The 27,840-nt window shown below is 44.4% G+C and overlaps 1 protein-coding gene across 1 annotated transcript; it reads right to left on the bottom strand.

Annotated features, from left to right (window-relative positions):
* Positions 1–213: 213 nt before the first annotated feature.
* LOC308301377 (uncharacterized protein) lies at positions 214–27,510 on the bottom strand. Its single transcript, XM_080745345.1, has 3 exons — positions 27,218–27,510; positions 22,503–22,688; positions 214–5,939 (listed from the first exon to the last, which is right to left on the bottom strand). Exons 1-3 carry the CDS (start codon positions 27,495–27,497, stop codon positions 3,166–3,168), a joined length of 3,240 nt encoding a protein of 1,079 aa, XP_080601471.1. The 5' UTR covers positions 27,498–27,510; the 3' UTR covers positions 214–3,165.
* Between the last annotated feature and the right edge of the window lie 330 nt (positions 27,511–27,840).

The following is a 27,840-nucleotide window of genomic DNA, read 5'->3' as shown; positions in this document are numbered from 1 at the left end:
GGGCCCGGGCTCAGAACCATGCTCGGAACATTTCGCGCTGTGAATTTCACACATGACGTCTCTGTGACTGTGTGCTAGAGATGCGACGTTCGCGAACGAATCGAATCTTTTGAACGGCTCTTTGAAGTGAATGATGGGATCCGGTTCGCGGAGCAGGGAGCCGTTCATTTGGCTCGCGGCGCGGTGCGGCGCCGCCGGGGCCGCGATTCGCGGTGCGGCGCGGCAATGTGGAGCTATCTAGGAAGCAAATTAAGACACTACAGTTTGATTTGATCATAGCTTAGACAATTATTAAGCGATTTCTATAATTAAAACGTCTCCATATTGCTTGAGAAGTCCACTTCCATGACAAATGACTGTATTATGTCCCTGCAAATATTTAAATGTTTGCTATTTTAAAATAGCCGATTTGGTTGCCAGTTGGTAAATCCTGGCTATATACGCCGCTAGGGAGGAGCGAGTTCATTGTTGCCTGCTTGGTTTTTTTAAGGTGTTGCATGCATAACATTAGTCAAGGTAGCTTAATTTACACACACGTTTTATAAAAAGGGTATATTCAAAATTGTGATCTCAACTGGTCAGCAGAGGAATGTGGTGCCAGACCGTGCCACCTTGTGGATTCATGTTTCAACGAAAATATATAAATATGCAATGAGCCAAAAGATCCAAATGAGCCAGTCTTTTGAATGGCTCTTTTAAGTGAGCCAGAGCCATGGCTCTGGCTCACTTCAAAGAGCCATAAATTGCATCTCTACTGTGTGCGCTTAGAATGGAGTGAGGTGTGTGTGTGTGTGTGTGTGTGTGAGTGAGTGCTGCCTGCCTGCCTCCCATAGCCTTCTAGGCTAATAGCCTTCTAGGCTATGGGCTCTATCCGTATCTATAGCAACACGGCTCAGATTGGTCGTGACATGAGTACATTAGCCAATGGAGAGCCGCAACGAGCCGAGGGCGACGGCTTTTCTTCTCACACACTCACACAAGTCTATTCTGCGACTCTGCGTGTACATACACAGCGAGACTAGACCATTAGGAGCACTACTGTAGTTTCACCCATTTCACGTCATTTCTCAAATAAATCGCCCTGTAATGATTCCCCGACCTCCCGAGTCCCGTATCAGTTACGGGATGCGTGCGTGCGTCTTTACTCTTTAGTACTGGACGATACTCTGTATTTTACGAGATGGCGAAACCACGGGCGTCAAGCCGACAATAATATCAATATCTAATTGCAGTGAAGATATACAGTAACATAACAAACGGTGGGTGGAGGAAGATTTCTTGCGTTGTGATGTGTGTGTGTAATTACTTGCTGTGCTGTTGTGTTGACTTCTTTCTTTTAATCAGAGCGCAAGACGAGCACAGCTATAGTATAGAGGGCTGTACATACGTCTCTCAGTCTCCGTCCTCTCCGACCATAGTTTTCGTCGGGAAGTTTCGACTTTCTGACGTGCGTGCAGCTTTCCGAACTCAAATTATGAGTAATCCTTTTCAGAAGTTGCAAGAGATGTCATTTTGTAGTTGAACTGGACCTTTCCGACGCAAATTTCGGTGGTCTGTGACAGTATGGACTCCCCTTGAGAGTGCAGCTGCAGCACACAGCAGTGAAAGCCACGCACACAAATAATTAATTAATAATAAGGCGACGGGCTTCGGGCCGGGCTCGGGCTTTAAATAGCGGCACCAAACGGGCCACGGGCCGGGCCTGAAGTCCACGGGCCAGGGCCGGGCCCGGGCCCACATTTTAGGCCCGTGCAGGGCTCTAATAGACATGCAATACAAAAGAAAAAAATAAACCTGGAAGAATAACATAACAGCACCTAGTGATATCCAGCACCTTCTTAATCCCTCCGTACGTCAAGGATATCATGTATTTATTAGTGCTTCATTTTTAAACCGCTTCACGTTTGCACATCTTTTTAACTGCACCGTGAAAACATGCCATAGTCTCACAGCAGAATATAGTACACTTAGTGTACTTTAGAATTACATTTCAATGTCCCCCTCAGATTATAATGTCTCCCCTGTTCTCCAAACTATTTCTGTATGTTACCTACCTGGTAGTAACGTATTATTAGCTTTGAACATTATTTGTGCTGTTTAGTAATCCACAATGTCAGCAACGTTTAGCAATTCTGACAGCGAATATAATGAGTTTGTATGTTCCTGATAAGATAACCCACATTGTTTATCATACCTACTTCCCATTTGTTGTAGGGTCGTTAGCACACTTAATGATGTTTTGTAAATTATTCCCCCAGTATTGCAAATAGGACAGTATGAGACACATCCCAACACCATGTTTGAGAGCCTAAACAGACTTTCAGACTTTGGCTCAATAAGGAATTCTGCGATGTGGTTCTGTGCTGTGGAGTTCCCCTATATCACAGAATTGTACTGGCCTCCTTTAGCTCTTACTTTGAACACATCCTTAAAATTCCATGTTTTGATCTACCGGTATTTATATAGTCAAACTATCTGATTCCTCTGTTTTAGTATCTACTGTATGCCCTGTCATTGTCATCTCCTGGATTAGACTAACTTCAACTAAAGTCTCCCCTCCTCAGGTGTCTTTTTAGGCTATGGCTTTGAATAAGGGCTCGTACACACTGCACAACATTTTGCGCCGATTATGCCGTTGCTGACCATTTTTGGCGCTCACCAACAAAACTGCCCATCTGCCGCAAGATCGGACTTTGCTCGCAGAGGTTTTGCTCATTGTGTGTGAAAGGCAACGTGAGGGGTTTGCTCGTTGTGTGTGAAAGGCAACGCAAGAAGATCTGGCCACAATAATAGCACTCAGCGATCCCTTAACGAGCGTTTCTCTCTCTCTCTGTGTGTGTGTGTGTGTGTGTGTGCACGGAGAAAGACAGAATGAAAATCATTTGCGTCCTGCCTCGCTGCACGCACAAATCAGGGCCACGGGGAGCCTTTCACGTTTCTGTTGGACGTTGTAATAAAAACAAACGTTGGCTATTATGTCTCGGGTCTAGATCGCATCTTGGTGAAATATCTGGCAGTGTGTGATCCCTTGTCGGTGATCAATCTCACAGTGTGAAAACCACAACGATATTATGACAGCCGATTTCAAGAAAGACACTCGTATAGTGTGAAATACTCTAATGATCCAATAATCACCAACCACTTATTCTACAGTGTGTCCGAGCCTTAAAGGGGATTTTCTTCTGTATGAATCTTCATGTGTCTTTTTAGACTATAGTTTTGACTAAAACTTTGTTCACAAACTTCGCAAGTAAAGGGCTGTTCCCCTGTATGGGTTCTCATGTGTGATTTTAGATGACTAGAGTTAAGACAGCCTAACCCACAAACTGAACAAGAAAAGGGCTTCTCCCCTGTATGAGCCATCATGTGTCTTTTTAGAGCACTGCTTACACTAAAACCTTGTCTACAAACTTTACAATTGAAGGGCTTTTCCTGTGTATGGGTCCTTGTGTGTTTGTTTAGATCGCTTGTGTTAAGACAGCCTAATCCACAAACTGTACACGTAAACGGCTTTTCGGCCGTATGAGTAAGCATGTGTTTTTTTAGAGCACTTTTATCACAAAAACGTTGTTCACAAAACTCACAAGAAAGCGGCCTTTCCCCTGTATGAGTCATCATGTGTCTTTTTAGAGTACTGTTTACACTAAAACTTCGTTCACAAACTTCACAATTGAAGGGCTTTTCTCCCGTATGAGTTCTCATGTGTGTTTTTAGATGACCGCTGTTAAGACAGCTTAACCCACAAACTGAACAAGTAAATATCTTTACATCCGTATGAGTACGCATGTGGTTTGTTAGATGATTCCGTACACTAAAACTTTGTTCACAAACATCACAGGTAAAGGGCTTTTCTCCTGTATGAGTTCTCATGTGGTTCTTTAGAACGGATCTGTTATGACAACCTTTCCCACAAACCGTACAAGAATAGGGCTTTTTGCCGGTATGAGTCATCTTGTGTATTCTCAGTGTGCTGAATTCAGAAAAGCTTTTACCACAGACCGTACAAGAATAGGGCTTTTCGCCGGTGTGAGACTTCATGTGTGCTTTTAGATTACTCATCGAACCGAAGTCTTTGCCACAAACTATACACACAAAGGGCTTTTCGCCGGTATGCGTTCTCATGTGTCTTTTTAGACCGCCGCTCTGTCTAAACCGCTGATCGCACACTTTACAAGTATAGGGCTTTTCCCCCGTGTGCAACCTCATGTGTGATTTTAGATCGCTCGTGTTAAGACAGCCTTTCCCACAGACCGTACAAGCAAGGGGCTTTTCCCCTGTATGCGTCCTCATGTGTGTTCTCAGAGTACCCTTAATGGCAAATCCCGTACCACACACCATACAGACATAGGGCCGTTCCCCCGTATGCGTCCTCATGTGTGGTTTTAGTTTACCCGTTTCGGTGAAGCGTTTACCACAAACCGAACAAACGTACGGCTTTTCGCCCGTGTGGATCCTCGTGTGTTTCGTTAGAGACCCCCTTTCGGCAAAGCTCCTGCCGCAAACGGTACAGGGGAACGGCTTTTCCCCTGTATGAACCAGCGTGTGTCTCTTCAGCTGCTGCTTTGACGTAAACGTTTGGCCACATTCTGTACAACTAAAAGGTGTTTCCCCCGTGTGCGTCATCATGTGACCCTTCAGATGTGCCTTTTGACTGAACATTTTTCCACACTCCGTACAACTGAAGCTTTTTTCCCCGGTGTGAATCAGCATGTGATTCTTCAGCGTGTCCTTCCGTTTAAACATTCGTCCACACTCTGTACAACCAAAACCTTTCTCCTCTGTGTGACTCCTCCTCCTCTTGGAGCGAGTTTGCTTCGATGGTTTCAGGTCCTGGGACGGCTGGCGCTGGCCTCCCACATTCTGTTTAGTGTGTGATGTGTTTAGAGCTGACCCGTCTTCCTTGGACCTCTCCCACTCATCGCTGTCTTCAGTGACGTCAGATTCAGAACGGTGTGAAGAGGGGTGCTGCTCATCACTGGTTGGTTGTGATGTTCCACGGTCCTCTACATCAGCTTGTGTTTTCATGTGTTCAGTTGAGGTGCTGGCTACTGGCTCTGTCTCACTGTTTTCATCATCATCATCATCATCATCATCATCATCATCATCATCATCACAGTCCTCTGCATCAGCTTGTGTTTTCATGTGTTTAGTTGAGGTGCTGGCTACTGGCTCTGTCTCTCTGTTTTCATCATCATCATCATCATCTTCTTCTTCATCATCATCATCACAGTCCTCTGCATCAGCTTGTGTTTTCATGTGTTTAGTTGAGGTGCTGGCTACTGGCTCTGTCTCACTATTTTCTTCTCCATCTTCTTCATCATCATCATCGTCATCATCATCATCACAGTCCTCTACATCAGCTTGTGTTTTCATGTGTTCAGTTGAGATGCTGGCGACTGGCTCTGTCTCACTGTTTTCTTCTTCTTCTTCTTCTACTTCTTCTTCTTCTTCATCATCATAATCATCATCACAGTCATCTACATCAGCTTGTGTTTGCATGTGTTCAGTTGAGGTGCTGGCTACAGGTTCTGTCTCACTATTTTCTTCTTCTTCATCATCATCATCACCATCTTCATCATCCTCATCATCACAGTCCTCTACATTAGCTTGTGTTTTCATGTGTTCAGTCGAGGTGCTGGCCGCAGCCTCTGTCTCTCTGTTTTCATCATCACCAACCACACTCTGTGGGTCCAGAGACAAGGGTGTGGCTACACAAAACTGAGTTGGACATTTGAGGATGATACACGGAAGAAGAAGATCCTCATTTTTTAGTGCTGGTAATGTCAACGTTGACCCACCAGTCTCTTCTGGTCTTTCAAGTAGCTCCTCCTGTTCCTCTTTAATCTGTGGAGGTTGTGGTTCCTCCTGGACCAGACTGGAGCTCCTCTCCTGTTGTTCAGTGGAATCCTCCTCTTTACACACGGGGAGGTTCAGGAAGTCTAAGAAAAACGATACAATGACAGACTATTAAAGCCTTGAACTTTACTTTTTTGTTTGTTTGTTTCATGCACTGTTTCATGAATAGCTATCCACTTCATCGCATGTTTATGTAAAAAAGAAGAAAATAAATCATACCCAGTGTCATGTGTGCGGTGCTAGTTATGAGTTAAACATTGTTATATTACGTTATACTTAAACATCATGTTGTATCAGACTGGCATAATACTTGCCGATACCAGCCTTTTAGGCACTACCGACAGCTTTTCGGAAGAACTCTGGCAACCATTCCGATTTACTAACACACTTTCATTGTAAATGTAACACTGTTTCAGCTTTGTATTTTTTGCTTGGATATTGTTTTACAACAAAACAAAATGCACAGGTGATGGGGTCGCCAAAATAGTTTTCCAAAATCTCTCCATTCCGACAGTGACTTCTTATTGTCGGAGTGGCAACACTTCCATAGAGGTTAGGTTTAGGGTTAGGGATAGTGTTAGATGTCTGAAAGGAGACATGTCGGAATGGAGGCTTGTAATTGACACATGGCATGATGCTGCTAAAGGGAAAAAAATAAAAAAAGAACAAGAGCCAAGCCGATCATCATCATAATAACTAATATGTATTTGCTACGCCTAAAAGTAATCACGGTATTCATGGGTGATGTCTGATCAATGGTTATGATGCCTGCTCAATGCAGTCGTCACAGGGGGCAGCGGCCATGGTTACACAGGTAGAGAGCCCTGTGCATTCCAAGGCAATAGAATGCACGGGGATGTGTGTGTGTGCACATAGACATCAAAGGGGCTTGAGTCCCTGCCCTTTTATCCGTCTGCAAAAAGTGTCCTCTCCCGACCATGGATGCAGTTTTTTACTATGGTGAAATGCAAATGTCCTCTTATGCCGTACATGAAGGCAGCATTCAAGAGAATTGCCTTGTCCAAACTAACTTGAATGCACCATCTTATGCTGAAAGAATTGCCCTCGCTGTGTAGAAATCCATGCCGTACGCCACATCTCCAGTATTGCCTTTTTTATGCTTAAGTTTAGAGTGGTATCAAGTACCGTAAATAGCCGACCCCCAAGCTTCCAACGCGCGTTGTGTGCTTGGAGTTCGGGTATTTTCCCTTCTCCCCCAGCGCTGGCTCTCTTTCCCTTCTCCAGGGGAAAGAGAGCCAGCGCTGTAAAAGTTGTCTTTGTGGATAATGACAAAGGCATTACTGAACATTTATAGCGAACTCCTTTAGCCCTGTAAGGCCCGAATTAATTTCTACTTGCCAAAAAAGTCCTAATCAGGGAAAAATGTAATGTTTAAAAAAACATGCTTTTGTAAGGTTGTAAAGCCATAAATCATAAATCATGCTCTAATGTACATATGGGGGATATTTTTCACAATTATAAACACTAGAAGCTCGGCCGACCTGGCCAACTCAGGAACAATGTAAATAGGGAATGAATGCCCCACCCTTTAATGCAAACCCCATTATACTTGTTGTCATAGGATCCGTTTGACCATCTGTTTGCCTGTGTCCATTTATGCCCATATATGGAGATATCAGTCTGCGTCCATGTTATGCCCATATATGGAGATCTCTGTATCTGTGTCGATTGGATGTACTAATGACATGTACAAGTTGGACACCAACATAATGGTCTGGTCTTTAATTAACACCAGAGGCACTCGACCAACTGCTCCAGTCGATCACTCTGCCACCATCATCGGGAAAATATGTTCGTATTTGGGGCCGGTGGGATCTGCAGCATCAGAGTGTTTGACACAGAGACCAACTGCTGGCTGAGCACACCTTCTGGACAGCTTCTTCCAGATAGACGCTGGTGCCATTCAGCCTTTGCTTACAATGGAGAGCTGTACATATTTGGTGGCTGGAATGTGAACAAGCGATTCAATGATGTGTGGAAATTCAGTCCAGGAACCTGGAAGCAGGTTGAGCCCAAGGGGAAAGACCCTTGTAGGATGTATGGGATGTGCTGTTGCATGGTGGGAGATTGTATCATCATCATCATCCATGGAGAAACCAAACCCATTTCTGCTGACCTGTACATCCTAGACTTAAAGCCCAGCCTGGAGACATTATGCAAGCTATCAGTTATTCATTATGGTCTGGAGCAGTCTGAACTCCCACATGACATCAGGTGGGAACTGGCAGCCATGACTGCCAACAGCGACAGAAAATAAATGACAAACACAGAAACGCACGCACGCACAGAGAGGGCAATTCTTTCAACATAAGATGCTGCATTCAAGTTCAGGAGAGTTTGGACAAGGCAATTCTCTTGAATGCTGCCTTCAGGTACGGCACGGAAAAGGGGCATTTGCATTTCTTTCACCATAGTAAAAGCTGCATTCATGGTCTGGAGAGGACACTTTTTACAAACTGTCTAGTTATTAAACTATTATAAAAATATGTGATTTGCTAATTATTTTGGGGTCCTACGCTGCACTCTGCCCATGGTCCTGAATATGAGCAGAGCTATTGACAGTTTAGGCTACTGTAAGCATGCAACAGTCAGTCAGTCAGTCAGTCAGTCAGTAAGTAAGTACACATTTTTACGGTCTATTGGTTGGTTCCCTTGTCACTGTGACATCACAGGTGACATCACCTATGTAAAAGTCCTTATACTCTATGGGTATTCCCCAGAATCCCTATTATGCCCATATATGAAGATCCCTGATATCATCGATATATATCACTGGCCAGATGGCCAAGCCATGGCCCATATCTGTGTGGCTGGTTCAGATAGGGATCTCCATGTATGGGCATAACATATATTGTATGCATATGGATACATATTGTTATTAATAAAGAATAAAAAGTCCATATACTGTATGGGCATTCCCAGAAACAAAATCTGTTTTATGCCCATATAGAGATTTCTGATGTCATCAATCCCAGGCCCTAAATGGCCCAAGAGCCTGCGTTACTCTGATTTACACACTACCTTCCCTGAAAACGTTAATATTAAGTCCATATATGTATGAATATATATTAATAAAGGATCAAATAAATACAATTTCCTTATACAGTATTGGCATTCCCAGATGATGCCCATTTCTGGAGATCCCCAGGCATCAAACCCAGGCCCTAACTCGCCAAGGCCCAGCTTGGCTTTACTAATTAAGGTACGTTTTATGCCCATAATAATCCCCCAAAATGACTTTTTTTCTATTGATTAGTCACGGCAGGGATGGATTACCCAACGGGCACAATGGGCCCAGGCCCAGGGGCCCATGAGCTAGGGGGGCCCCTGAGCTTGAGCCACCGTGTTGTGACGGCCCGAAATGGTCCCCGAGCCGTCCGTTTCCCAACCTGCAGTCACCGTTGTGACGGTGACTTTAAATGCCCTGTCATTGCGCCTGGCGCGAGCTTGAGATGTGAGCGCCGTTGGACCTGTGAACGTGAGGAAGTCAGTCCCTCTACACACAGCGTGAATGCTGTTCGTTTAGCCCGTGAAAAAGTGTGCGTTAGGCCGGCCGTTGTGGACGTTAAACCCCGCGGAAGAGGAGCCATTGCATCCCAACACGGAGCATTAAACAACAGCCCGATGCGACGCTGGAGGATGTGTTGTTCAACGAGGAACAACATTGCTTGGCCGTGAACTTGAACGCCGCCGCCACCAATGGAGTTGTTCCCGTGATCCCGTTCATCATCACTGCTGCGCAGGACGGTAATTCACTCATCTGAGCTCTTCATGCATGCCTGTCTGAATCGATCCTAACTGGGAGAGTTAACTTTATTTCGTTTTGACTTGTGTGAACCTGCCGACTTCCTCGGTGAAGTGGAGGAACATTGACATTGACTTTGCATTGTCTCGTCTCGCCTTGCGTTGCGTGCTTGCGTGCGTGCGCGCCGTGCGTTCATTCCGGAGGACGGACAGTTATTCATTTATTAAAAGACCTGTTGTTCATTCATTGAATTCTATTGTACACGGCCAATGCTGTGTTACGTTCCAGTGTGTTTTCGGGTTGAAACGTAACTTGTACGTAACTAAGGTTCTGTGAGTGAGCTGACTACATTTTGTTTTTGTTTTTCTTCTGTTTGTTTTGCAAAGTGATCTCCTCCTGTTGGTTTATTGTTGGTTTATGGTTTGTTTTGCATTGATGATTTGATTTGGGTTATGTTTTGAATTGTGATGAACTTGATGATGATGAGTTGAATGCTTTGGGCTGTTTTCAATCACTAAAGAAGTGAACTGAACTCGAATTGTCAAAGTGTTGTGTTGGTTTATTTCTCAACAAGGGTTATATTTTATATATAAATCCTTTGTGCGGTATTCACATGGTTTAAACTCCAGATGAGGAAGAACTCATAAATATATAAAAAAGGAGAAGTATCAAATCAAATATTTCTCTGGTAGACAGAGTCTACCTGGCACCCCTGAACGAATACAAGTGGAAACCGTTACAGAAAAGTGGCACCCCAGATGGGATGCCACTTTTCTGTAACGGAAAATGCCACTTTTCTGCCACTATATATTCATTATACTTCTTGCAAGAGTTTGGCCCCTATCAAAGAATCCCATTTGTCCCAGGCAGCCAGGTAAGGCTGGTGGTAACTAGGCCTGTCCTCTAAAGATCGACGAATCGACGCGTCGTTTTAAGCCCCCGGAATCGACGCCAATTGTTTGAGTCGAGCCGTCAAAAATATATACTTTTTTTTATCACACCAGTATACTGTGGTGCGGTATGAGAGCGCTGGCTGGACTGTGACTGTCATGTAATTCTTATTGAGTCCATACTTCCTACTACTAGACTTAAAAATAAAATCAGTTCACGTGACTTGAAAGTTGCCTTGATCATATAACAGGGAGCTCTTATTTTGAAGTTAACCGCTTGGAAAGGAAATGCGTCGACGAGTTGTTATTCTACTTGAGAGCTGGCCAAAGAAGCAGCAGAGCCAGCGCGATGCGCTTTCACTTTCACTGCCGTGGGTGTGTGGTGGTTGGACTCAGGCTGAGGAATAGCGACGGGCGAACTGTTTTCTTTTTATTATCTCGCACCAGATCGGCAACATAGCTCTTTTGATACAGCAGCGGTGCTCTGAGAAAATACAACTTGTGGAAATAATACACGACATGCTGTCAAAGAGATGCATTATTCTCTCCTCCGTTGTTCTACTCTGCTCCACAATTCACAATTACGCACGGCAAATTACGCACGGCTGGACGCAATCTTATCGTCATTAATGTCCAGTGTCCACCGCTATCATGTCTCAATATGCACGGTAGTTCATGGATCTAATTCACTTTAAAGGCTTAAAACATATTGCTGTTTTATTGTATTACGTTGACGTGGTTTAAAAGCTTAAAGCACCACTTTTCTTTCCTTTTTTTCCCCCTTTTTTGTACATAAACGATTCGTCGACGCGTCGGATTAACCCCCGCGATTCGAATCGACTTGATAAATCCTGCGTCGAGGACAGCCCTAGTGGTAACACATACTTAAAGGACCATACAGTCAAGTGTTACATGATGCTATGGTATGAATGAGGGGGCCCATTTAGATTAATAAGGGTAGATAACATAACAGTTAATATAACATCTACCCCGGTTTATACTGTAAATGGGCCCCTTCATGTTCAACATTAGAACATCTAATGTTGTTGTTGTTTTGCACTTGCTTTTTGGATCCCTCACTCTGAAAACTTATAGATAAACTGAGGAGTTACACTTACAGTAACATTTATCTTGATGGATTAGTAATATTTGGGGTTATATTATTGACATGAACGAATAAAATAGCGTCTGGCAAAAAGTCAATGTTAATAACAGGGATGCGGTCACACTGTAACGGTTTCCACTTGTATTCGTTCAGGGGTGCCAGGTAGACTCTGTCTACCAGAGAAATATTTGATTTGATACTTCTCCTTTTTTATATATTTATGAGTTCTTCCTCATCTGGAGTTTAAACCATGTGAATACCGCACAAAGGATTTATATATAAAATATAACCCTTGTTGAGAAATAAACCAACACAACACTTTGACAATTCGAGTTCAGTTCACTTCTTTAGTGATTGAAAACAGCCCAAAGCATTCAACTCATCATCATCAAGTTCATCACAATTCAAAACATAACCCAAATCAAATCATCAATGCAAAACAAACCATAAACCAACAATAAACCAACAGGAGGAGATCACTTTGCAAAACAAACAGAAGAAAAACAAAAACAAAATGTAGTCAGCTCACTCACAGAACCTTAGTTACGTACAAGTTACGTTTCAACCCGAAAACACACTGGAACGTAACACAGCATTGGCCGTGTACAATAGAATTCAATGAATGAACAACAGGTCTTTTAATAAATGAATAACTGTCCGTCCTCCGGAATGAACGCACGGCGCGCACGCACGCAAGCACGCAACGCAAGGCGAGACGAGACAATGCAAAGTCAATGTCAATGTTCCTCCACTTCACCGAGGAAGTCGGCAGGTTCACACAAGTCAAAACGAAATAAAGTTAACTCTCCCAGTTAGGATCGATTCAGACAGGCATGCATGAAGAGCTCAGATGAGTGAATTACCGTCCTGCGCAGCAGTGATGATGAACGGGATCACGGGAACAACTCCATTGGTGGCGGCGGCGTTCAAGTTCACGGCCAAGCAATGTTGTTCCTCGTTGAACAACACATCCTCCAGCGTCGCATCGGGCTGTTGTTTAATGCTCCGTGTTGGGATGCAATGGCTCCTCTTCCGCGGGGTTTAACGTCCACAACGGCCGGCCTAACGCACACTTTTTCACGGGCTAAACGAACAGCATTCACGCTGTGTGTAGAGGGACTGACTTCCTCACGTTCACAGGTCCAACGGCGCTCACATCTCAAGCTCGCGCCAGGCGCAATGACAGGGCATTTAAAGTCACCGTCACAACGGTGACTGCAGGTTGGGAAACGGACGGCTCGGGGACCATTTCGGGCCGTCACACTCCTCCCCCCCTGAAAGAAGTAAGGTCCTATCCTTACGTATCCATTAATTCATTTTCCATACCGCTTTGGGCTCCTTTTCCTTAACTGGTAACGAGAGGTCGGTACTTTAGCCACCAGCAAACTTTCCTCCTCTTCATCCGTATTCACAGACTTCTCCGCTGAGGGGAAAACAACTTTAGGTTGTGAGACTTCTGGGTCCGGGAAGCCAAGAAAAGTCTCCTCGTCGCTTTCCTCCTCCAAGATATCCAGAACTTTCCTGAGTTCCATTTCCTCCATTTCCTCTGCCGAGGGGTAACAGGCCTTAAGGCGTGAGACATGGACAACACGCATGTCTTCACCTGTGTCTTCCTTAACCGCTCGGTAGTTCAGAGGGCCTAGTTGCTCCAAAATCCTATATGGACCTTGCCATTTAGGGGCAAGTTTGGCTGCAAAGGATTTCTCCTTTTTGGAATACGGATGGGTTCGTAACCACACCCGATCACGTATCTGGAACTGAAGTTCTCGTCGCTTCCTGTCGTAGTTCCTCTTCTGTTTGACTCTGGCTTTTGTCAGGTTCTTGTCGACAAGAGCTTTCAAGTCATGAAGCTGAACTACCTGGTCGTAACAGGCAGAGTCTGGAGTAGCGTTCTGGGGTTGTAGAACCAGGTCTAAGGGTCCGCGAAGAGGACGGCTTAGGTTCAACTCTGCAGGTGTGACTCCAATGGACTCGTGCACTGCAGAATTAAGAGCAAAGCGGAACTCATGAAGATGCTGATCCCAGTGTTTGTGCTGGGTTCCTACGTAAGAGGCGATCATGGTCTTCAGAGTTCGATTCACTCTCTCAGTGAGGTTCGTTTGAGGGTGATAAGCTGTGGTCAGCTTATGCTTCAGGTTCCACCGTTGGCAGGTTTCCTTGAAGAGGTCTGAGACAAATTGAGAACCTCTGTCTGACAAGATGTACTCTGGTACTCCCCAGCGTGTCAAGATCTCCCTTGTCAAGATGTTAGAGACAGTCTTTGCTGTGGCCTGACGCAGACCAAAGAGCTCTACCCACTTAGAGTAGTAATCCACGAAGACAAGCAAGTATTCGTTCTGCTTTGAGCTCTTCGGGAATGGACCCATTATATCCACTCCTAGCATTTCCCAAGGTTGGGAGACAATGGTCTGCTGCAACATGCCAGCAGTCTTCCTGCCTTCAGGCTTGTACACTTGACAAACCCGACAGTTTTTGGTGTAGGTCTTGACATCCAAGCTGAGGTTTGGCCAGTAGAGCAAGGCTTGCAGACGTTTGTACGTTTTGAATCTGCCCAGATGACCTGCTATTGGGTGTTCATGGAAGTGTTGTAAGAGTGATAAACGGAAAGCTTGTGGGATGTACACTTGGTAGAGGGTTCTGTGGGGTAACTCCAACACACGGTAGACTTTGTCTTCGATGATAGTCAACTTTGTGGTAGAGTTGAGGACCTGTTCTCCATCTTCCAGGATTTTCTGGTAGATTGCTTGGATTTCTGGATCTTCCTGCTGGGCTTTCCAGACGGTCTCGTCTGAGATAGGAAAGTCCTCCTTGGGCGAGTCTCGTTGACAAGACAGTACTGTAGCACAAGTAGGTGGAGATCCAGGGTGGACATAGTCTACCGGAGCTCGGGATAGAGCGTCAGGGACTGTGTTGTATTTCCCCTTCCTGTATTCCACTGCAAAGGTGAATTCTTGTAAACGAAGTGCCCACCTAATGAGTCTGGTACTGGGGTTGTGCGTTTTGAACACCCACACAAGGGAGGAATGGTCAGTGACGACAGTGAAGAACCGGCCTTCAAGATAGTATCGCCACTTTTCAAGAGCCCACACAACAGCAAGACATTCCTGCTCTGTTGTTGAATAGTTGCGTTCAGCTCGGTTGAGTGTTCTACTGGCAAACGCCAACACTTCTTCAGTACCAAGTCCAGTCCGTTGAGCAAGTACTGCTCCTAGTCCCACATCGCTGGCATCTGTGTATACCACAAAGGGTAAATCAAAGTTCGGGTGTCCCAGTATTGGTGGGGTGACAAGGTGGTGTTTAAGGGTGTCAAAGGCAGCCTGACATTCCGCTGTCCATTTAAACTTCACCCCTTTCCGCTTCAGAGCATTCAGAGGGTCGGCTACTTGCGAGAAATTTGGCACGTACCGGTGGTACCATCCGGCCATACCTAAAAATCGTTGCAGAGCCTTGAGATTGGTTGGTACAGGTAAGTCCTGGACTGCTCTGATCTTTCCAGGGTCCACTTCGATTCCTGTGGCAGACACAATGTGTCCAAGGAACTTCAGCGAAGTCTGACAGAAGTTGCTCTTTTTCATGTTGACAGTTAAGCCAGCTTCCCTCAGTTTGTCCAATACCTCCTGGAGGTCTTTGAAGTGTTGCTCTCTGGTTTGAGAGTAAATGATTATATCATCGAGATAAACGAAACAGCTTTTCCCCTTCAGCTCCCCCAATGCCGTCTCCATAAGTCTTTGGAAGGTAGCTGGCGCGTTCTTCAGCCCGAAAGGCATAACTTTGAACTGGAACAGGCCTTCTGCACAAACGAAGGCAGTCATGTCACGGCTAGGTTGATCCATTTCAACCTGCCAGTACCCACTATTGAGGTCAAGAGTGGTGAAGATGACTGAGCCAGACAAGGAATCCAAGATCTCGTTGATGGTAGGCAGAGGGTAAGCATCGTTCGGGGTAACACTGTTCAACTTCCTGTAGTCCACGCAGTACCTGTAGTCTCCTGTCTTCTTGGGGATGAGGACAACAGGAGAAGCCCAGGGCGACATGGACCGTTCAATGATATCTTTGGCCAGCATATCCTGCAGAAGTTCATGTTGGATGCGGTACTTAGCTGGTGACAACCGATATGGTTTTTGCTTGATGGGCATATCTTGGGTGATGTGGATTTTGTGCTTCAAAAGCCCTGTGCGTCCCAGCAGTGATGTACACACATCAGAATTCCTGCGCAGCTGATCCAACAGTTTGCACTCTTCGGACTGTTCCAGCTGAGCTCTCTTTACTGAAAGTTCAAGTAGATCAACTAGTTTGTCCTGGCTGGGCAGGAACGGAGCAACAGCAGAAAAGAATGCGACAGTGGGCCGCCAATCTTCAAGTTTTGCCCCTTCTGACAAGAATGAATACTTTTTCCCCGGGTTGTGAGGGAACCAGTAACAGTTGTGTGTGACATCCATCTGGATACCACTGAGGTACATGAAATCAAGTCCCAACACAGCAGGGAAAGCAAGAGTTTGGGGAGGTAGAATGACTGAAGGAATCCCATAAGTCTGATTATTCAGTCGCAGTTCAACCTCACTCCATCCAAGAGGTTGCTTGGCTTCACCATCAGCCAGATACAAAGGACCTTCAACCCAAGGGTGAAGTTTCTGGTTTTTGCCCTTCACTTCCTTCCACAATTGCTCATTGAGTAGAGTGTAGGACGATCCAGTGTCCAGGATGGCCTTTCCTGTCCACTTTCCTACAGACAGAGGTAACACCAGCTGACGTGGTATTGGTCGATGAGGTGGAATTATAGAAGGATGGAGATAAGCATTTTCTCTGGGTCTTTCAGGCTGAGTCAAAGAACTTAGTGTAGGTGGGTGCTGAGAGTTAGGATTAGATGATTGTGTTTTATTTGAGGATTTTTGGTTTCTGGGGTGGTTGGGTAGCAGAGAGTAACAAGCCTCTGGGGAATGTCCCTTCTTGTTACATCTCCAACAGAATAGTCCAACATTGGATGCAGACTCGGACTGAGAGGATTGAGTTTGGTTAGTTTGGTTGGGTTGTTTGTTTGGCTGCTTGTTTGAGGGTTTGGTGCGCTGTTCGTATTGTTGTTGCAATTCTCTGTCTTTTTCAAACTGCTGCCCCAGCCGAACAAGTGCATCAACAGTAGTTGCTCGCTCTCTGAGTTGGCTGGCAAGCAGAGGATTGATATTTTTGAGAATCAACTTGATGACCTCATCCTCCTGTATTTCCGGTCTCCAGCGTTTACACAGCGAGTAGTAGCTGTAAGCAAAGTCTCGGATACTTTCCTTCTCACCTTGAACTCTGTTTCTGACTCTGTCGGCCAACTCGTCAGTATAGTCCTCAGACAAGAAAGCAGAAGAAAACTTGCGTTCAAAGTCAGGCCAAGAGTGAGTGTTGAAGCGTACCACATTCCACCAATCTCTAGCGGTTCCATGAAGCACATTTCGTAATGTGGCAAGCAGTTCATCATCCGCAAGAGGATTGAGGGCAAGGAAGTCGCGACACCTCTCAAGGTAAAGGAGGGGATCAGGAGTGTCATCCATTTTCCCAAAAGTAGGAAACTCCAACTTAATGGGCAGTTTAAGTGGCCGTCTACACACCTCTGTGTGTGCAGACGCATGAGCATCAAAGCCAGAAGGAATGACAGAAGTGGTAGGTGATGGACTAAGAAGGTCCTGGGTTTGAGGACCAGGATGCATAGTGGAGTGCATCCGAGAGGGCGTGGTCGGAACTGGTTTGGGGTTTTTGGAGAACAAGGCCTGTTTTCCAGAGGGCGGTGCCGAGGTGGTCACCACAGAAACTGTTTGCTGTGACTTTTGCTTGAGAGTGGTCATGTCGACAGACATGTCCTTTAACAGTTTGCTGCATTGTGAGAGCTCCACCTGTAAGTGCGCTACTGCATCCATCAAAGGAGTAATTGTTGCATTTACTTCCTCGAGAAGCTCTTGGTGGTTGTGTTCTTCTTGTAGGTGGACTACTGCATTAATCAAAGGAGCAATTGTTGTATTTACTTCCTTGAGAAGCTCCTTGTGGTGATTTTGCAAGCGCCACTGAACGGCAGATGTGAGTTGCGTTCTGTGGTAATCAAACTGTTTGTCCATAGCAATAGTTATTTCACGTTGCACATTTTGAGTCAGGGTGTCCATAGCGTTTTTAATCTCCTCGTTGGGTGATTCTTCCCAAACGTTTGGCAGATTGAAGTGTTCAGTGAAATTAGTGAGCTCCATATCAACGACTGAATGGCTGGTCTGTCCTCCTGGACCTCCTAGCACATACCCAGGAATTTGAACTTCTCCAGATTGAAGCCCCGGTTCTCCATTGTCTCCATTTTCAGAATCAGAATCAGATGCTGAATCAACAAGAACAGCAGTATTGACTGGGTGGTTTTCACTGTTAGCTCCGTTGCTTGTTGAATTATAAAATGGGTTATAGTAGGTTGAGTGGGTTGTTACATTTTGAATGGTTTCCATGTTTGCTCCATTGATGAGTTGATTGTCGACTCCATTGTTTGATTGATCGGTTGGATTGATTGTTTGATCGTTTGGATTGATTGTTTGATCGGTTGGATTGATTGTTTGAGTGTTTGGATTGATTGTTTGATCGGTTGGATTGATTGTTTGAGTGACTTGATTGATTGGTTGATTGACTTGGCTTTGTTCCATGTTTGGCTGAGTGACTTGTCCTTGATCCATGTTTAGTTTTATTATTCTCAACGTTTATTTATCCCATCTGGGGTGCCACTTCATTCCCGAAGAGCTCAAAGCAGAACGAATACTTGCTTGTCTTCGTGGATTACTACTCTAAGTGGGTAGAGCTCTTTGGTCTGCGTCAGGCCACAGCAAAGACTGTCTCTAACATCTTGACAAGGGAGATCTTGACACGCTGGGGAGTACCAGAGTACATCTTGTCAGACAGAGGTTCTCAATTTGTCTCAGACCTCTTCAAGGAAACCTGCCAACGGTGGAACCTGAAGCATAAGCTGACCACAGCTTATCACCCTCAAACGAACCTCACTGAGAGAGTGAATCGAACTCTGAAGACCATGATCGCCTCTTACGTAGGAACCCAGCACAAACACTGGGATCAGCATCTTCATGAGTTCCGCTTTGCTCTTAATTCTGCAGTGCACGAGTCCATTGGAGTCACACCTGCAGAGTTGAACCTAAGCCGTCCTCTTCGCGGACCCTTAGACCTGGTTCTACAACCCCAGAACGCTACTCCAGACTCTGCCTGTTACGACCAGGTAGTTCAGCTTCATGACTTGAAAGCTCTTGTCGACAAGAACCTGACAAAAGCCAGAGTCAAACAGAAGAGGAACTACGACAGGAAGCGACGAGAACTTCAGTTCCAGATACGTGATCGGGTGTGGTTACGAACCCATCCGTATTCCAAAAAGGAGAAATCCTTTGCAGCCAAACTTGCCCCTAAATGGCAAGGTCCATATAGGATTTTGGAGCAACTAGGCCCTCTGAACTACCGAGCGGTTAAGGAAGACACAGGTGAAGACATGCGTGTTGTCCATGTCTCACGCCTTAAGGCCTGTTACCCCTCGGCAGAGGAAATGGAGGAAATGGAACTCAGGAAAGTTCTGGATATCTTGGAGGAGGAAAGCGACGAGGAGACTTTTCTTGGCTTCCCGGACCCAGAAGTCTCACAACCTAAAGTTGTTTTCCCCTCAGCGGAGAAGTCTGTGAATACGGATGAAGAGGAGGAAAGTTTGCTGGTGGCTAAAGTACCGACCTCTCGTTACCAGTTAAGGAAAAGGAGCCCAAAGCGGTATGGAAAATGAATTAATGGATACGTAAGGATAGGACCTTACTTCTTTCAGGGGGGGAGGAGTGTGACGGCCCGAAATGGTCCCCGAGCCGTCCGTTTCCCAACCTGCAGTCACCGTTGTGACGGTGACTTTAAATGCCCTGTCATTGCGCCTGGCGCGAGCTTGAGATGTGAGCGCCGTTGGACCTGTGAACGTGAGGAAGTCAGTCCCTCTACACACAGCGTGAATGCTGTTCGTTTAGCCCGTGAAAAAGTGTGCGTTAGGCCGGCCGTTGTGGACGTTAAACCCCGCGGAAGAGGAGCCATTGCATCCCAACACGGAGCATTAAACAACAGCCCGATGCGACGCTGGAGGATGTGTTGTTCAACGAGGAACAACATTGCTTGGCCGTGAACTTGAACGCCGCCGCCACCAATGGAGTTGTTCCCGTGATCCCGTTCATCATCACTGCTGCGCAGGACGGTAATTCACTCATCTGAGCTCTTCATGCATGCCTGTCTGAATCGATCCTAACTGGGAGAGTTAACTTTATTTCGTTTTGACTTGTGTGAACCTGCCGACTTCCTCGGTGAAGTGGAGGAACATTGACATTGACTTTGCATTGTCTCGTCTCGCCTTGCGTTGCGTGCTTGCGTGCGTGCGCGCCGTGCGTTCATTCCGGAGGACGGACAGTTATTCATTTATTAAAAGACCTGTTGTTCATTCATTGAATTCTATTGTACACGGCCAATGCTGTGTTACGTTCCAGTGTGTTTTCGGGTTGAAACGTAACTTGTACGTAACTAAGGTTCTGTGAGTGAGCTGACTACATTTTGTTTTTGTTTTTCTTCTGTTTGTTTTGCAAAGTGATCTCCTCCTGTTGGTTTATTGTTGGTTTATGGTTTGTTTTGCATTGATGATTTGATTTGGGTTATGTTTTGAATTGTGATGAACTTGATGATGATGAGTTGAATGCTTTGGGCTGTTTTCAATCACTAAAGAAGTGAACTGAACTCGAATTGTCAAAGTGTTGTGTTGGTTTATTTCTCAACAAGGGTTATATTTTATATATAAATCCTTTGTGCGGTATTCACATGGTTTAAACTCCAGATGAGGAAGAACTCATAAATATATAAAAAAGGAGAAGTATCAAATCAAATATTTCTCTGGTAGACAGAGTCTACCTGGCACCCCTGAACGAATACAAGTGGAAACCGTTACAGTGTGACCGCATCCCTGTTATTAACATTGACTTTTTGCCAGACGCTATTTTATTCGTTCATGTCAATAATATAACCCCAAATATTACTAATCCATCAAGATAAATGTTACTGTAAGTGTAACTCCTCAGTTTATCTATAAGTTTTCAGAGTGAGGGATCCAAAAAGCAAGTGCAAAACAACAACAACATTAGATGTTCTAATGTTGAACATGAAGGGGCCCATTTACAGTATAAACCGGGGTAGATGTTATATTAACTGTTATGTTATCTACCCTTATTAATCTAAATGGGCCCCCTCATTCATACCATAGCATCATGTAACACTTGACTGTATGGTCCTTTAAGTATGTGTTACCACTAGGGCTGTCCTCGACGCAGGATTTATCAAGTCGATTCGAATCGCGGGGGTTAATCCGACGCGTCGACGAATCGTTTATGTACAAAAAAGGGGGAAAAAAAGGAAAGAAAAGTGGTGCTTTAAGCTTTTAAACCACGTCAACGTAATACAATAAAACAGCAATATGTTTTAAGCCTTTAAAGTGAATTAGATCCATGAACTACCGTGCATATTGAGACATGATAGCGGTGGACACTGGACATTAATGACGATAAGATTGCGTCCAGCCGTGCGTAATTTGCCGTGCGTAATTGTGAATTGTGGAGCAGAGTAGAACAACGGAGGAGAGAATAATGCATCTCTTTGACAGCATGTCGTGTATTATTTCCACAAGTTGTATTTTCTCAGAGCACCGCTGCTGTATCAAAAGAGCTATGTTGCCGATCTGGTGCGAGATAATAAAAAGAAAACAGTTCGCCCGTCGCTATTCCTCAGCCTGAGTCCAACCACCACACACCCACGGCAGTGAAAGTGAAAGCGCATCGCGCTGGCTCTGCTGCTTCTTTGGCCAGCTCTCAAGTAGAATAACAACTCGTCGACGCATTTCCTTTCCAAGCGGTTAACTTCAAAATAAGAGCTCCCTGTTATATGATCAAGGCAACTTTCAAGTCACGTGAACTGATTTTATTTTTAAGTCTAGTAGTAGGAAGTATGGACTCAATAAGAATTACATGACAGTCACAGTCCAGCCAGCGCTCTCATACCGCACCACAGTATACTGGTGTGATAAAAAAAAGTATATATTTTTGACGGCTCGACTCAAACAATTGGCGTCGATTCCGGGGGCTTAAAACGACGCGTCGATTCGTCGATCTTTAGAGGACAGGCCTAGTTACCACCAGCCTTACCTGGCTGCCTGGGACAAATGGGATTCTTTGATAGGGGCCAAACTCTTGCAAGAAGTATAATGAATAATGTATTATTAAAATATAGATAATAATATATCTAAAATAAATAAGTCAGCACCATATTTAATTATTTTTCCTTTTAAAATGTTTCCTCTTTAAAAATCATATTTTTTTTTCTGGCGCGGCTGCGCCGCGCACACAGAACACACACCATTGATGCGTCGCCGCGCGGTCGTAAGAAGGGGGGGCCCTTTGCATTTTGGTGCCCAGGGGCCCATTTTTTCATAACCCGTCTATGAGTCACGCCATGGAGAGTAGAGTTCAATAATATTTTTTGGTTTTTGTCACATTCCTAAGACAAAAATGTGATAACAATAAATGTACCCCCATTGATTCCGGATGGTGACCCGTTTCGAAACGGGTCACCATCCGGAATCAATGGGGGTAAATTTACTCAAATCAAATTTTTGTCTTAGGAATGCGACAAAAACCAAAAAAATATTATTGAACTCTACTCTCCATGGCGTGACTAATCAATAGAAAAAAAGTCATTTTGGGGGTGAACTACTCCTTTAACATACTGTAAAGTAAACTGTCACCCCTGGTGATAGCTCTACCACAACAATAGAACAGAATCAAATAAATAAAGAGAGAAGGAGCTTGAAACTTACTAAGATCCGGGTGGTCTTCAGGTTCCTGTATAACGTGGTCTTCAGGTTCCTGTATAACGTGGTCTTCGGGTTCCTGTTTGACGCTGTCTTCAGGATCCTGTTTAAGGTGGTCTTCAGTTTCCTGAACAGAAACAGTCCTGGCTGGAGAACTGATCTTCAACTGCATACTGGACTCCACACACTGATCTGGAATGAAGGAATACAATAGACACTTTAATATTAAGGACTTTGAGGTGACATGAATAAGGACGTTAACAATAAGGTCTTTGAGGTGACATGAATAAGGATGTTAACAATAAGGTCTGTGAGGTGACATGAATAAGGACGTTAACAATAAGGTCTTTGAGGTGACATGAATAAGGATGTTAACAATAAGGTCTGTGAGGTGACATGAATAAGGACGTTAACAATAAGGTCTTTGAGGTGACATGAATAAGGACGTTAACAATAAGGTCTTTGAGGTGACATGAATAAGGACGTTAACAATAAGGTCTTTGAGGTGACATGAATAAGGACGTTAACAATAAGGTCTTTGAGGTGACATGAATAAGGACGTTAACAATAAGGTCTTTGAGGTGACATGAATAAGGACTTTAAAGACGGGGAGCTGTGATGAAGACCTCGTGGTCGAACATGTTGTTTTGTTTTTTTAAAGATTTGTTTTTGGGCTTTTATGCCTTTATTGGATAGGACAGTAGACTGACAGGAAATGGGGGGAGAGACGGGGAGTGACATGCAGCAAAGGTCGGGATCGGGAATCGAACCGGCACTGCCGTCAGGCATCCATGCCTACGTGGCAATGCCTATGTGGTATGTGCCTGGACCAGTAGACCAGTGGGCGCCACGAACATGTTGGTTTTATAGAATAACATTTGTTTTAAACTCTAACTCCTCTCCTCCAGTTCCACAGATCACATCCAAACCGGATTCGGCTCAAACAAAGGGTCAAATTTGTTCTCCTGCTATGCCGCTAAAATGTGGAACTACCTACCAAAGGCCTTAAAGGAGTGTAAATCCTACCTTCCTTTAAAACCGCACTGAAAAGCGACTTACATGCGGCTGCTACTCGAAACTGGTAAAAGATAGATTACCTTTTGCTCCCCCTGACCTTTCTATTGTAAATACCATTTATTTTGCATTGTGTTTTATGACTGTTTATTTGATATTTTCTGCATAGTACTGTGTTTTATTTGTCTGTCCTTCAATGTTATTTTTTAGTTAAAAAAGGACCCCAATTGAAGCCTCCAGATCTTGCCCGTCACTCAAAATCACTCAATTAATTAATTTGTCACTCTTCTGACATCGAGTGATAAATTAATGAGTGATTTTGAGCGACAGACAGGATCTGGGAGCTTTCATACTAAGTAGTGACCTACGTCGCAACATCTGGGAATGCCGATATCAGCGCATTATTATTATTATATGCACGATGTTTGAATGTTTAACGACAGAAACACAATTAAATTGTTACTTGCAATTATGAGCTACAGAGAGTAACATTTCACAGCACTAAACATTAGTGAGGAGCTGAGGACCAATTGTGTGCTTTATATTTAAACAATGCATGGTTTGCATAATATTCTACATCTGCAAAGTAACTAGTAACTAAAGCTGTCGAATAATTGTATGGAGTACAAAGTCCAATATTTGCCTCTGAGATGTAGTGGAGAAACAGAGAAACAGACAGGAGATTGAGTAAAAGTACCGAAACATTTTACTCATGCACGGCACTTGAGTATTTAATATGTACTTAGTTATTTTCCACCACTGAGAGTGTATCTTAAGCCATATTGAAAACAGATGTAGGTCTACAGTATGTCACTTCCAGTGTTGCCAACTTGTCATGTCTGCTTATTGTAAGCGACTTTGGGCTTTTTTTTTTGTTGTTGTTTTTTTCTGTAAAGTTGGTGTTAGCCTGGTATGACGTAGCACGTGGATTACTGCATTTTTTCTTTTTTTCTTTTTTGAGGGTACCTACCTAGGAGACATGGGGAGAACATGCAAACTGCACACAGAAAGGCCATTTCGCCAACCCCACCTATAGGGTATGGGCAATGATGAGGCGGAGGAGAGAGAGAAGACAGCCCCAGTGTCCACAGTGTCCCCATAACTACTGTACACTACATCAGTGGTTCTCAACCTTTTCACGCCACGACCCCCAAAGTAATCATATTTTAACTGGGGACCCCCCACCCTGACGAGCACTAAGAGTTGAGGCATTTATTTTTATAACACGGTTCTGTTGTGAAAGCGGTAACATCCCTGATGTCAACGCATCACATTGTGACGCGTTGTGAGCTTGTAGATCTGCTATTTTCAAATGGCCAATATAGCTGCTTCTTTCGGGCTTGTTTTTCATAGTCCTGGTTGCTGATTTCTCTAGCAAAATCTGGCAACAATGCTTGGCTGCTGTGTTTGTTTTTTCCTGCTGTCTCTATTGTTACGCAACACAAGCCGGTGGTGCGACATACCATACTGTACTGTACAGTGGTGGAAAGTAACTAAGTACATTTACTAAAGTACAACTTCGACCTGAGTATGCATCGCATTGTGACGTGTTGTGAGCTTGTAGATCTGCTATTTTCAAATGGCCAATAATGTTCATGTTCATTTGGCCTAGTATGGCTGTTTCTTTCTGGCTTGTTTTCATAGTCCTGGTTGCTGATTGCTCTCGCAAAATCTGGCAACGATGCTTGGCTGCTGTGTTTGTTTTTTAGTTTTTAGTTTTTTCTGCTGTCTCTGTTATTACGCAACACAGGGCCAGGGACATGCTGGCCATTGGGAAAAGCGGGACAACTCCCGAACGGCCGGTTCATTCCCGGCTGGTCCAGGCCGGCCATTAGGGGAAAAAAAAAAAAAAAAATGTCTGCCATCGTTCCATTTTGGGGGCTTGGCGGCCAACAAAGTAAATCGTCACTGTCGGGCAAAAACCTCGTATCTCCAAATTTAAAATGTGTAGATTTTTTCGCAAAGCAGATCTACAAGCTCACAACGCCTCGTGGTGCAATAGCCTGATAAATCAGTCCGCACATTACCACCCCCTGTTGGTGGGTGGTGTGTAGTGTGGACTGACCCCGGAGATTAAATATTTTATTTCTTCTCGCCCGAAGAGCGGGCGGCTTGAATGGGCCAATCAAGGTTGTATGCTTGGGGCACGTGGTTTGGCGTCTGGTGGATTCCCAAGGCTGGTCCGGTCCCAGCCCATGCAGCCCCCTCCATTCAGAGCTCTTCTGCCCACGTGAGAGTCCCTAGTGGACTCTGATTGGTGCTCTTGCCCACGTGAGAGTCGCTAGTGGACTCTGATTGTTCCCTGAAAACTGTCATGGCGGAGTCAGGCGGACGCCCGCTCGACTCGAATTCTTTAAATAAACTTTACAATAGTGCCGTTTCATTACGTTTTAATACCATTTTGCACTAACGTAAACATGCAATCATATAATATGTTATAAGAAATAACGTATCTTTGCAATGTCACGCCACGTCGCCGTCGGGGGCTCTAAGCGTGTGTGTGTGTGTGTGTGTGTGTGTGTGTGTGTGTGTGTGTGTGTGTGTGTGTGTGTGTGTGTGTGTGTGTGTGTGTGACGTCAATAGGCATTAGCCCGCCCCCCCAGAAGTAGAATGTCTCCCCGAAGGATCAGACTCTTTCCCAAAACTAAGTGAAACGTAGTGTGTGAAGAGTCTGGCGCTTGCAGCCAGGCAAGCAGTGCGAGGCGTTGTGTGCTTGTAGATCGGCTGTTTTCACTAGTTTAAATCATTTTTCAAATGATAAATACAAAACAAACGGTTTTGGACATACAAGGTTTCCACCTGACAACGACGAAATATAACTCATGAAATTGGCCCACTGGCTTGTCACTTGTCATGATCTGAAATGGCAAATCTTTGAGTAGCAGCAGCGCTATAGAGAGATCTCTCTCTATAGCGTGCAATGAGGGACTCTACAACTCTTTTTTTCCCGGGCTGAATCAGGGGCCCAGCACGTCCCTGCACAGGGCGGTGGTGTAACAGATCATACTGTACTGTACAGTGGTGGAAAGTAACTAAGTACATTTACTCAAGTAGGCTACTGTACTGAAAGTACAACTTTGAGGCACTTTTACTTTATCTGAGTATTTCCAATTTTCAATTGGCCTACTTTTACTTCTACTCCATTACATCTTGGGATCCTAATATTGTACTTTTACTCCACTACATTTATTTTAATACTTTAGTTACTAGTTACTTTGCAGGTTTAAATTATAATATTATAAAACATACATTAACCACTTTAGCCCTGTGTTATACACAGGCTAGCTAGCCGATCTAGCTATTTTCAAGCATTTTATACTTTTACTTTTGGTACTTGAAGTACTTTTTGATGCCAATATGTTCATACTTTTATTCAAGTACATTTTGAATTCTGGACTTTTACTTGTAACAGAGTACATCTACATTACAGTAGCCTATTGATACTTTTAGACTACTTGAGTAAAACATTTGAGTACGTTTTCCATCACTGACTGTGCAGTGGCGAGAAAGTAACTATTAAGTACATTTACTCAAGTACTGTAGGCTACTAAAGCACAACGTTGAGGCACTTTACTTTAACTGTATGCTATTTCCAATTTCTATACATTTCACAACTGTGAGCTTGTATATCTGCTATTTCCAAAAGATTAAAACAAAAACACATTTTAGACATAAATATGACAGCTTAAACAGACATATGCCTGTACCTGCAGCATGTGTTTCGATGTCCATATCAAAGTCAATGTCCAGCAGTTTGTTGTGTTTCTCCAGCAGAGTTTCTAGTGTCTCTATCTCTCTCTGGAAGAGGTTGCACATGAACTCTGCGGCCGCACTGAGGCGCTCCAACACAAACACTCTGACATCAAGCTTCACACAACAAACATCAGCACGTTTGTCCAAAACACACAATATCTCCTCTCCCACCGACGTCATGTGTTCATTTATCTTCAGCCGTACAGACTCCATTCGGCAAGTGTTCACCTCCATCGTGAGACGTGTCTTACCATGGAAAAACTCGGGGTAAAACAGCTGGTACTCTGTACTGTACAGTTTGGACACGTCTTACTTCCTGCGCTAAACCGTCAGCGCTTTCCTAAAGCAACGTGTCGTTTGTTGATACGAGCCCGTCATAGCTATTGTGACAGTCATGGAGGATTTTTAACATAGCGTTTGTACCCGTCCCTTTTTGCTCGCTACATCTACACAAACGTTCGGATTTTAAATACAAAGGTGTCCCCATATGGCCACCGGTGTTACAATTATGTACGGTCACTCAGACGTACGCGCGCATTCCGTATTGTTCAATAAAACGCATTTTAATTTGATATGT

This window comes from Nannobrachium achirus (assembly GCF_963921795.1).
Source record: "Nannobrachium achirus genome assembly, chromosome: 16".
In the NCBI taxonomy this organism is placed as follows: domain Eukaryota; kingdom Metazoa; phylum Chordata; class Actinopteri; order Myctophiformes; family Myctophidae; genus Nannobrachium; species Nannobrachium achirus.
The sequence above is the reverse complement of the archived record's forward strand: the minus strand, read 5'-3'. Positions and strand labels throughout refer to the sequence as shown.